At 29.8% G+C, this 13178-nt stretch overlaps 1 protein-coding gene across 3 annotated transcripts; it reads right to left on the bottom strand.

Annotated features, from left to right (window-relative positions):
• Positions 1-237: 237 nt before the first annotated feature.
• Positions 238-3402, bottom strand: LOC110601773 (serine/arginine-rich splicing factor SR45a). 3 transcript variants are annotated; one of them, XM_043955635.1, is made up of 8 exons: positions 3264-3402; positions 2569-2604; positions 2403-2486; positions 2165-2276; positions 1675-1824; positions 1410-1507; positions 887-950; positions 238-625 (listed from the first exon to the last, which is right to left on the bottom strand). In XM_043955635.1, exons 2-7 carry the CDS (start codon positions 2589-2591, stop codon positions 899-901), a joined length of 519 nt encoding a protein of 172 aa, XP_043811570.1. In that variant the 5' UTR covers positions 2592-2604; positions 3264-3402; the 3' UTR covers positions 238-625; positions 887-898. The 3 variants fall into 3 exon arrangements, with proteins under 3 accessions (XP_043811570.1, XP_021594773.1, XP_043811572.1); XM_043955637.1 differs by having other exon boundaries at positions 536-677; XM_021739081.2 differs by lacking the exon at positions 1410-1507.
• Between the last annotated feature and the right edge of the window lie 9776 nt (positions 3403-13178).

The raw sequence follows: 13178 nt of genomic DNA on the forward strand, positions 1-13178 counted from the left end.
ACTAAGGGTTTAATGATTATATTTTGTGAAATTTAGATGTTAATAGTAACACAATTACAAAGATCACAACGTAAAAATCAGAGTGCCAATTAATATATTTGACCAATTAAATTCAATACGGGACAGGATTGTTGCTTGTTGACACGAGATTTCAATTACATTAATGCAACTCCTACGGTGGACCAGATTTATCATCTAATGACATATATAGACATCCACAAAAAGATGTTATCAAAATGAGCAAAGAAAATGATTCATCACAACAGAGAACATGCCAATGGCATAGCAGAAGATATTCTCACATTAAATCCTAACATAAGTTATCCATAAAATGTCAGGTATCTAAAGGTACAAATACAGAACATACTTGCACAAGGAACCCAGATAAAGTTTGATGAGCAAGAGGGTGGAGATGATACTTTCTGGGTTTATTTACGATAGCCACGGTCAGCTGACAATGAGCGATCCCTGTGCCTCCTGTATGAATCATAATCATCTCCCCGCCTACTATATGGAGAGCGTGATCTTCCACGCCGGTCCCTTGAATAATAGTCTCTGTCTCGGTCTTTGTGTCTGTCATCCAATCGGCGAGGTGAGTAGCTACGGGACCGTCTATGGCCACGACCTGTGCATTTTTTGGGCCAATAAATATAGAGTACTGAGGAAGTAGGAATCATCTAAACACAAAAAATCCAATCGTAATGTCACGACCTTTGCCAAAACAACTTAGGAATGGTTCTAAGGATGTGTTAATACTAAATTAAAACCTTATTTGCTTAATGTTTGAGCAAATGAGCTTGTATGCTGCTCAACATTATGGGCCTAAGAGTTGACAATATTGAAATAAACAATCTCGCACAAATGTGAGAGTAATTGCAGCAAGTACCTCGTCTATCTCTCAGACCTTGATACCTGCCTGGAGTTGGTGTCCTGCCACGACTCCTTTTTGCCTGCATGTGCATAGAAAACACAAACAATATCACAATATGGAACATAGGAAGTTGAAAATGAAAGGATCAAAGGAAAGAAGTGAACTATGTAGTAAATGAACTACATCCCCTCCACATACAGCTCTTTGAAAATCATTTACACTTCGTAAGGTAACTGTATATTGCTATGTGGAATTGATGATAACAATCTGCACAACAGTCCAAGTGGATGCGTGTATTTTATTTTGGAGTTTCATTCTGCTTCTCTTGCTATTATGGCTTCAGTTGAATAGTAGTTAAGACTAATAATGTTATCATTCAGCATCATTTGTTTTAATAAATTGGTAACTAAAAATGATAAGATAACAAAAATGACACATTGGGCATACTTTTGTGTATAGGATATTTCATAAAAAAAAAAAAAACAAAAGATAAATAAAAAGCCAGGTCAGATACTATTACTAGTGAAGAAAGCATTACAGGGCATACAACCCTCTGCAAAATAGTCGAATTTGAATCGATGTGTTTGAAATGTCGATGCAGAACTCATGTCGTGATTCGTGAAGGTATAGGTTCAACTGTTAAGAGCTTAGATTGTGAATTCGGTGGAGTTACACAAACAAGACCTGCTGCCAAAACTTATCAGGCAACATTTCTGAAGATAGAACTTCCAAACAACAATAACATGAAAATAACTCGATTTCCCTACATTAATTCTTTCCAAATTCCTGTATAGAAACAGTACCTTTTCCACAGTGATTAATCGTCCCTCAAGCACAGAACGGTTCAAATACTTGATACAGCGGTCAGCATCATCAACTGTTTCCATGGTAACAAAAGCAAATCCACGGGATTCTCTGGTGCGAGGATCTGTTACTAGATGACACTCTACCACCTGAAAACAGATATGCTATCCTTTTCATGTTGATACTTCTCTTGGTAGTTTCTTCTTATTTAATATGATAATGCACAGGCTTCAAATTCCTATAGGTGCTAGTATGATATTTGGTTCCAAATAATATGAAGGGACTTGATCAATCATGGTGAAGCTTCAGTGATATACTTCCAACCCTGAGCGCAATTCCATGAGATCTAAGAATCCAAAGCTACTAGAAACAACTTGAGGGAGGCTTCCATTGAAAATACATAATATGTGCTAGATTGTACTACTATTTTAGGTGATTTTTAAACAACATTAACATGCAGAACATGAATTATTTTTATAAGGACTATACCTTCCCTTCTTTGTTAAAGAACTTCTCAAGATCACTGGTGGTAACCCTAGTGGATAACCCAGTTACATACAAGTTGTTTCCAGGATTTGATGCTTCTACAGAATCACGACTCCTGGAGCAACAAAAAATATACTATAATTCAAAATATCACTACCATGGAGACATGCAGAGTATGCATTTTATACCAGTGTATGGAACAATCAATATAACTTCAAAGCAAGAAAAGTTAAACACATACCTGGATCTACTTCGATGAGACCTTGACAAGGACCTTGATCGGCGACCTTTACCAGGTGAAATTGAGGTGCGGGGTGAAGCAGATCTAGGACCACAGAGAAACCAAATACAACATATTAATCATTAAGTACAGTTATACAAAGACTATAAATTTAATGGGAGCTCACCTCCCTTCCCTTGAGTATGACATCTCTGCCAATGTCCTAAGCAAAAAATTTTCAAACATTAGAAACCCTTCATAACTTCACCATCTGAATTAATATCTTTAACGCATAATACATATCCACATGAGTACATGTGCAGTTGCCAAAATCTACTTTTGGGTTCAAACGTAGCCAAAATCTTCAGCTAAATTGTAAGAGCCTGATTCAATTTCATGGTTAATTTAGCTTGTTAACATACACATGATTACAAGTCATGCACACATGCGAATTACACAACAAACTCAGGTATATGAGAAATGAAGCTCGAACAACTGCAGATTTCAGTCCAATTGAAAGCTATAAAATCCCAAATTGATAAATTTCAATTCATTTTTTTATTTCCTTTCTAATTCCAGCACTTTCTAACCTACCAACGGTGAATCAATCAATTCAAATCTGAAAAGAATTTAAATTCACAGGTGAGGCATGTCTTTGATATATAAATTCCATAAAAATAGCTACAAACTCCAAATTTGTTCTTGCCTTCTGCTTTGAAAGAATCAAATTTATGGAAGATAGACATATAGAAATAGTTTCACAGATATGAGAGATCCATTGTTTCTCACAGCAGAACTACATTAACCCAAATAAAAATTAAGAATTTTAATCAAAATTATTTTTATTTATGGAAGATATCGAGAAAATTTTAGTATGATTACCTTCAGAGCGGGTTCCGCTGAGTCGACTCAGATAGCTGAGACCCGGTTTATGGTGGTGGGTTCGCTTGCCTCTGCTGAAAAAGAAGGGAATTCTACGGGAGCGACTATCAAGTAGCTTAATTGAACATCGAGAATACTGCTAATCAATAGCACGTGATTTCCACGTGCATTATTTGTATTTCTATTATCAGGATTTTTCTCTTCGTGCAAGGTTAAATTTCCTGCAACGCAAAAATGTTAAATTTCATATTTCAAGTTTTAAATTATTTTTAAATTATTTTTAAAAAATTAAATAATATTATACTTTTTATATTCATATATTTATTTTTTTATCATTTTTTAAATACATATTTAATTATACTATTTAAGATTAACTTATTAACTAAAATTTTAATTTATTAAACTCTTTAAACTTACAAAAATCAATGAAAAGGATTAAAAATGATTTCACTTACTACTATTTTAATTATTTTTTTAATAATTTTAATAATAAATAAATTTATAAATTATTTATTATCAAACATGTCTATTATTTATTTATCATTTATAATTACCTAAATTTTTAAAGGTTTATAAATTTTAAATTACTTATAAGTATAAAATATTTATAAGTTAATTTTTATAAATTTAATTAAAATTATAAAATATATTATTTAATTCTTAAAGTTTATATTTTTAATATTAATATCCTTTTATTTTAAAAATTAAAGAGACAATTAAAAAATCGTTTTTAATTTGGATACAATCTTAACATAAACTAAAAATATTATTAATTAAATGTCTATTTATATTATATATAAAAAAGGAAGAAGGGAAATAATGAGATTTTCGATAATTTTTTTAAAATTTTAAATTATTTATAAATTAATTAATTTAATTATTTAAGTAATTGATAATTTAATTATTTAAAATTTAATTTTTAAAATAGATTATAATTGTAATTTTAAATTAATTTTAGTTAGTTAAACAAATCTTAAATGATATATAAAAATATAATAAAATAAAATTTTTTAAATAAGGATATATATTAGATTATAATCTTATTATTTTAAATTAATTTTAGAGTTTATTAAGAAAATTTAAAATAAAGATCTAAATTAATTTAAATACTATTAAATTAATTTTAAAATAAAAATTATTAAAATAACATGTTTAAATATTAAATAAATATTAAGAAGATTATTAAAATAATAAATTCATATTTTTAAAGTATAAATTAAATAAGAAGTTAAATTTAATTAATAAATATTAAAAATATTAATGAAATAAAAAAATTAAAATAAGAAGTACATAAAATCACTAATTTTTTTAGTGAATTAATAATTTAAAAATTATTTCACTTAAATATCTTTAATTTTTTAATTTTTGTAATTTATTTATAAGGAAATTTTTTTTTATTTGTTAAATTAGTTTTAAGAATCGGTTAAGAAAATAATAAGATATATAAATTTATTAATGTTTAAAAACTTTAAATTAAATAAATTATTCTTCATTTGAATTTAAAATCTATTATATTGTAAAAAAATTAATAATATATAAATTAAAATTATATTATTAATTGTAAAAAGAAATTCTTATGATTGAAATTTTATTTGATAAAATTTCACAATTATTTTTGTTATAATTGATTAAAAAATAAAAAGTAAATTTACTATTATTTAATATTTTAATTAATTAAATTCTTATTTAAATTTAATTATAAAATATAATAAGTTTATTAATTGTAATTTTTATAATAGATTAATCATATCCTTAAATAAAAATAATCTATTTTAAAATCACATTAATTCTATCTTTATCATTATATTTGAAATAGGAGATTGGGGGAGTAGAACCTCAGACCTCTCAAGGTTACAAGGATGCACTTTCCACCAGACTAAGTCTCGGAGTGCTCATTATATCAGCTTTTATCTTTATATGTTTTTGTCTATAAATATCGATATAATAATTATTTTACATGAAATTATAAAATATATATTACTCTAAATACATGCAAAAACAAAAAACTGTTAAGAATTTAAAGTTATTAATGGCAAGAGAAAAATAATTAAAAGGGCAATTCATAAGCTCTGATATGTTGCACAATTTCCATTCATTACCATTAGTGGGCTTATTTTCGAAATAATAAAATCTAGACAATACCAAAATTATTATTTGTGAGAGTGTTTTTATTTTAATAAAATTATTTAGGTGTTTGTGTGGATAATTAATTTTACTTAGTGTTTTAGATAATTTTATTCCAATTGTCAATATTTGGTATCAGAGCCATTACAAAAAGATGACTTTTAGTTCAAATGCTGAAGTCCAACCAACTCAACAGGTGTAATCAATAATTTTCAAGTTCGAGGGAAAAAATAATTTTGCAATTTGAAAGCATTTAATGGAGCTGTGTTTCTGAAGAGCAATGGTTTTGGAGAAATTTTAGAGAAATGGTTCAAGAAAAAAGAAAAGCCAATAGTTGAAGAAATACAACAATTAGTTTATTATCGTTTACTCAACGAGAATGCCCTAATTTTAATTCGTCAGTCCATTGAGCTACAGGTTTTTGAAAAAATATTTCATGCCAAAACAACAAAAGAGGTTTGGAATATTTTGCTCAAAATGTATAAAGGTGTAGATCCGGTTAAAAGAACAAGGCTACAGGGATTTAAAAGACAGTATGAGCTGATGGAGCAGGGAAAAGACGAAAATATTCGTGATTATTTTTCTCGCATGCATAAAATAGTTAACAAGATGAAAAATAATGATGACAAAATTGAAAAAAAAGATGTTGAGAAATTTTGTGAACACTATCAAGTCGGTTTATTGAAGAATCTAAACATCTTGAAACTTTGACTCTGAACGATTTATAAGCCTCGTTATAGTCCTAAGAAATGTGGATGAATGAGAGGTCATCAAGCACATTGGAGCAAGCATTAAAACCCCAAGTAAATTTAAGAAACGAAAAGGAGTCCATCACAAGTAGAACAAAACAAAATCAAAGAGGCCAAAATTTTAGAGGCAGGGGAGGCAAAAATTTTAGACTTACTGCCAGACAAGGAGCAAGAAGTAATGATTTTTCTCAAAATAAATCTAATATTCAATGTCACAAATGCAAAAATCTGGTCACTATCAATATGAATGCAAGTCACATATTCAGTATCACAACTGCAAAATATGGGCACTATAGCAGAGAATGTCGTGCCAAGAAAATTGAAAATAAAGAGAATCATGCCAGAGTTGCTTAGAATGATAATCCAGAAATTTTGCTACTGGCTAGTTATGAAAGCTCCAACAGTAATAACAGTCAGTGGTTACTAGATTCGAGTTGCAGTAATCATTTGAGTGGAAATAAGGAAGTCTTTTCTGAACTCAATGAGTCATTTCATTCTTCAGTGAAGCTTGGTGATAACTACAAAATTTAAATTCTAGAGAAAGGGAGGATTGCCATTAAAGTTAAGAATGGATCTTCAAACTATATTTCTGAAGTGTATTATGCTCCTAGCATTTGCCAAAATCTTTTGAGCGTGGGACAACTCGCAAAAAAAAGCTATGACTTGTGTTTCAACAAACATGGGTACACTATCAGTGATGTAAAGAATGGTGTGATCCTGAAGATGAAGATATCAGCAAGCAGACTGTTTCCAACCATATAAATTATGGTAATTTTGTTGTAAAATTAGTTTAGATTTCATAAGATTTTGTGGTCGTTGAAAATTTTATGGTCGTTGAAGATTTTATAGTCTTTAAAGATTTTATAGTCGTTGAAAATTTTATAATCGTTGAAGATTTTATTTATGAGATTTTTTTGCGATTGCAGATTTGATATTTAAATTTAATATTAAATCTGACTGTTATGATTTTATTATATTATCTCAAGATTTTTACAACCGCTTACAATGACCATTTTTTTCACTATAAATAGCCTCCATTTTTACAAAGAAATGCACTCTCATTTTTCTACTTTATTCTTTCTCTTCTCTATGTTTTCTGATGAGTTATAAATTAGAAATAAATTCTTATTGTTCTGATCCTGAAAATTAAATTTCAGAAGAACATGTTTAATCCTGGGGGATTATATAAATAGCCTCCATTTTTACAAAGAAATGCACTCTCATTTTTCTACTTTATTCTTTCTCTTCTCTATATTTTCTGCTGAGTTATAAATTAGAGATAAATTCTTATTGTTCTGATCCTGAAAATTAAATTTCAGAAGAACATGTTTAATCCTGGGGGATTATAAAATAAATCTTTAAGGACAGTGTCCAACACGACTCAGGTTTTATTATTTTATCCTATTTTTACAGCAATCTTAAGGATTTAAAAACTTTATACAAATGGAACCAAACGTTTTTACTGCCTCTGCTTCTGTACTGCCTGCTTCCAATGACATTATTACTACCTCTACTTCTACTATGCTTCCTGCTGCCTCTACTTCTACTATGCTTCCTGCTGCCACACTTCCTGCTACTGCAAATGGTAGGTCTCTTCTGCCTACTATTCCATACGCCAAACCTTTTCTTGACATCTCGAATATTGAAGATACAAACAGGAGGGAACTTAAAACTGCAAAAGGTAAAGAGTTGGCTACAAGAGCAAACCTTGTACAAGAAAAAATGCACAAATCAAATAATAGATACGAAAATAAGAAACTTGATTACAAATCTAAGTTTAATAATCTCACCTTTAAAAAGAAAGGGCATTATTTTGTATGTAGTAAGCCGAATCATTATGCACCTCAGTGTAGGAAAAGAGTGATAAATGACAATCTTCCTAAACCAAAAGTAAATTTAGTTGAAGGAGATGATATTATTGCTGCGGTCATTTTTCAAACTTTTCTTGTAGCTAATGTGCAAGAATGGATAGTAGACCCTGATGCTACTAAGCATATCTGTACAAACAGAAATGCGTTTACCTCCTACATTACAGTAAGAAAAGTAGAAAAAACATGTGTATTTAGGTGATTCTAGGACTGTAAATGTCATTGGTAAAGGGAAAGTTCTTCTCAAACTCATATCTGGCAAGATCTTAACACTTAATGAAGTACTTTATATACCTAATATGAGAGCTAATTTAATTTCTATAGCTCTATTGGGAAAGCTTGGGATTAAGGTGTCTTTTGAGTCAGACAAAATTGTGCTGACTAAAAATGACATTTTTGTTGGAAAAGATTATTGTAATCAAAGACTCTTTGTTCTTAATATTTCTGCAATAACAAATGAAAATGCATCTTCTTCTGCTTACTTGCTTGATTCTTTTGATTTATGGCAAACTAGATTAGGACATGTTAGTGCTTCTTATATTAAAAAATGCAATATCTTATTATAATATCTGGTACTGGTAATACATGTTTAAATAAATGTGAGATTTGTGTAGAATCTAAGTCAACCAAAAAATCATGTTCAACTACACATAGAGAAACTGAATTGCTTAGTTTAATACATACGGACTTAGGGGATTTAAAATAAATTATGATTAGATATGGTAAAAAATATTGTGTAATTTTTATTGATGACTATTCTAGATATATTAAAGTATATTTACTTAAAAACAAAAATGAAGCATTTGATATGTTTCAATTATATAAAAATAAAGTAGAAAATCAATTAAATAGGAAAATAAAAAAAGATTAGATCAGATAGAGGTGGAGAATATATCTTATTTAATGACTTTTGTAAAAAAAATGAATAATTCATGAATTTACTCCGCCTTATTCACCTGAATCCAATGGAGCAGCGGAAAGAAAAAATAGACTATAAATAGAAATGATGAATACTTCATTAATAAGTTCCTCCTCACCTAATAATCTTTTGGAGGCAAGTTTTATTATCTGCTTATCATCTATAAAATATGATACTCTATAAGAAAACTGATAAAATACCATATGAACTTTGAAAAGATTATACACCTAATTGAAAATATTTAAAAGTGTGGGGTGTCTTCCCAAAGTAATTCTTCCTGATTCTAAAAAGCGAAAAATAGGTTCAAAAACTTCTAATTGCATGTTTATAGGTTATGTTGAACATAATGCTGCATATAGATTTCTTGTTTTGAAAAGTGATGTGCTTAATTGTAATACTATAATTGAGACAAAAAATGCTGAGTTTTTTTAATATATTTTTTCCTTTAAAAGTTGAGAAAATTTTTCATGCACCTAATGAAGATATTTATGAAAATGATTTTGAAAATAATAATGAAGATTTAAGAAGAAGTAAAAGACAAAGAAAAGAGACTTTTTTTGGAAATGACTTTTATACTTATCTTGTTGAAAATGAACTTTTAAGTTTTTCTGAAACTATCAAATCTTCTAAAGCTCATTTTTTTGAAAAGAAGCAATTAAAACTGAAATTGATTCTATTACTCAAAATTGTACCTGGACTTTAGTATACTTGCCTCCAGGAGATAAACCTATTGATTGTAAATGGATTTTCAAAAGGAAATATAGCCCAGATGGGTCAATTGAAAAGTATAAAGCAAGGCTAGTAGCAAAAAGTTTTTCTCAAAAATAAAATATAGATTATTTTGACACATTTGCTCCTGTAGCTAGAATTTCTTCTATTAGAGTATTAATTGCTTTAACTTCTATACATAAACTTGTTATTCATCAAATAGATGTTAAAACAGCTTTTTTAAATGGAGACTTGGAAGAAGAAATTTATATGGAACAACCTGATGGCTGTATTGTTTCTAGTCAAGAAAATAAAATTTGCAAACTTCTTAAATCCTTATATGGTTTAAAACAAGTCTCCAAATAGTGGCATGAGAAATTTGACCAAGTTTTGTTGAATGATGATTTTACCTCTGTTGAAGTTGATAAGTGTATATATACAAAACGTATAAATGATGAATATCTGATTATTTGTTTCTATGTGTATGATATGCTTATTTTTTGTACGAGTTACGATATAGTTTGTAAATCAAAAGCTTTCCTTACCTCTAAATTTGATATGAAAGATATGGGAGAGGCAAATGTGATTTTAGGAGTTAGAATCATAAGGAAGAATGATAGTCTAATGCTATCACAAGAGCATTCTATTGAGAAACTTTTAAGGAAGTTTGGACATTTCAATGTCAAACCAGTGAGTACCCCTTATGATCCTAACTGTCAATTAAAAAAAAATAGAGGTGACTCTGTTGCTCAATCTGAATATGCACAGATCATTGAGAGTCTATTGCATTTAATGAATTTTTCATGACCTGATATAGTTTATGCTGTATATAGATTGAGTAGGTATACACATAATCCCAATAACGATCATTAGGCTGCATTAGTTAGACTAATGAAATATTTGAGAGGTATCATGAACTATGGTATCTTATATAGTGGATTTTCCGTTGTATTAGAAGGGTACAGTGATGCTAATTAGATTTCAGATTCAGATGAGATAAAATCCACTAGTGGTTATATATTCACTTTAGGAGGTGGTGCAATTATATGGAAATCAACTAAATAAAATATCATTGCTAAATCCACTATGGAGTCAGAGTTTATTGCTCTGGAATTAGCTAGAACTGAAGCTGAGTGGCTAAGAAACTTCTTAGCAAATATTCCGTTGGGAATAAAACCAACACCATCTGTATCAATGCGTTGTGATTGCCAAGCGACAATAGCCATTGCAAAGAATAAAACTTTCAATGGTAAGAATAAACATATTCGTCTGAGACATAATGTTATTAAGCAACTGCTAAAAAATGAAACTATTTTCATTGATTATGTGAAGTCAGAAGTGAATTTGGCCGATCCTCTAACTAAACCTTTAGGGAGAAAACTAATAGATGAAATATCAAGGGGAATATGACTTGAGCCAATTTGAAATTAACAATGATAGAAACCCAACCTTTGTGATTGGAGATCTCATGAAAAAGGTTCATATGGATAATAATAAGTCACTTGTTAGTTCTGCTAGCACTATTTAACGTTGTCCCTTCCTATGGTGTGAGAAGTGCTAGACTGCATTAATGAGAGGATGAGATGAAAGCTCTTAATGATATTCATATCTCTTGTGGATGATGTATAAATTGCAGTATACACTTGATGATATAACCTATATAAGCGTAGAGTAGGGTCGCTTCTATGAGATTGTGGCATAATTTCTAGAGCACTTATGAACTACCAGGCGCGTGCATGGCCTATTAGCGCAAAACAGCATTGACAACAAGATCTTTGGAGTGTTATGAGATTGATGGGATATTAGCATACAAAAAAGAGTTTTTGGTTCATAGAAACAAAAATTTCACCGATTGCTTTGTGTGTTAAGTCTTATTAATTTAGGTCTAGTTAATAGTCCAAAAGATACCAGATTCAAAACATATACACTAAATTTTTAAACCCAGCAATGAAAAATCTTTTGAAATATGTGGGGGATTGTTGTAAAATTAGTTTAGATTTCAAAAGATTTTGTGGTCGTTAAAGATTTTATGGTCGTTAAATATTTTATAGCCGTTGAAGATTTTATTTATGAGATTTTTTTGCGATTGTAGGTTTGATATTTAAATCTAATATTAAATATGACCGTTATGATTTTATTATATTATCTCAAGATTTTTACAACCACTTACAACGACTATTTTTTCCACTATAAATAGCCTCCATTTTTATAAAGAAATGCACTCCCATTTTTATACTTTATTCTTTCTCTTCTTTATGTTTTCTGCTGGGTTATAAATTAGCGATAAATTCTTGTTGTTCTGATCCTAAAAATTAAATTCTAGAAGAACTTGTTTAATCCTGGAGGATTACAAAATAAATCCTTAAGGACAGTGTCCAACACGACTCAGGTTTTATTATTTTATCCTACTTTTACAATAAATTCTTCTTATTGCAACTCCATGGTTATTGATGATAACTGGCTATGGCATATGCATCTTAGACACCTAAATTTCGAAAGCATTAAATTCCTTGCAAATAAGGAATGGGTTTCTGGCTTGCCAAGCATTCAAGTTCCTGAACATATTTATGAGCATTGTGTTCTAGGCAAGAAGTACAAAGATCCATTTCCTACAAAGTAGGCGTGGAGAGCTAAAGGACCACTTGAACTTATGCATTCAAATTTGTGCTATATGGAGGTTCTATTAAATGGAGGTAACAAATACTTCATCACTTTTATTGATGATTTCAGTAGAAAGACTTGGGTTTATTTCTTGAAACAAAAATCTAAAGCATGTGAAGTATTAAAGAATTTTGCGAAATATGTCGAGAAATAAAGTGGTCATTCCGTTAAAACTTTAAAAAATGATAGAGGCACTGAGTATGTTGTATGTGATGATTATCTGAGAAAGCGTGGAATCAAGCATCAGTTGACAGATAGATATACTCAACAAAATGGAGTAATAGAAAGGAAAAACAAAACCATCATGGATATGGTAAAAAGCATGTTGCATTGCAAAAAACTATCTAAAAGTTTTTGAGCAGAGGCTGTGGCTTGTGCTGTCTACATTCTGAATAGGTGCCTTGTTAAAAGTGCTCGTGATAAAACACCACAAGCAGCATGGAATGGACGAAAGCCAAATATGAGCCATCTGAGAGTATTTGGTTGTATCGCCTATTCACATGTATTTGATGAGTTGAGAAAGAAACTTGCTGATAAGGCAAAGAAGTGCATCTTCATTGGTTACAGTCTAGAGACAAAGGGCTACAAACTATACAATCTAAAAACTCAAAAGATAATTATTAGCTGAGATGTTACTTTTAACGAAGATGGAATATGGGATTCGTCAGAAGAAAAAAAGAGATCATTGCTAATACTTGTATTTATCAATAATGAAATAGAAACAAATAATCAGAATGTGAGCTAACTCCTTCAACTTCAGAAGCACTACCTTCTCCAAATCTTGAAGAGTCACTCCTCCAGTACTTAGGCGCTAATAGCCTGATCGTCGCCCACCTACCCATTTACAAGACTATGAGGTTGGTGATGATGAAGTTACCCATTATGC

This window comes from Manihot esculenta, chromosome 1 (assembly GCF_001659605.2).
Source record: "Manihot esculenta cultivar AM560-2 chromosome 1, M.esculenta_v8, whole genome shotgun sequence".
In the NCBI taxonomy this organism is placed as follows: Eukaryota; Viridiplantae; Streptophyta; class Magnoliopsida; order Malpighiales; family Euphorbiaceae; genus Manihot; species Manihot esculenta.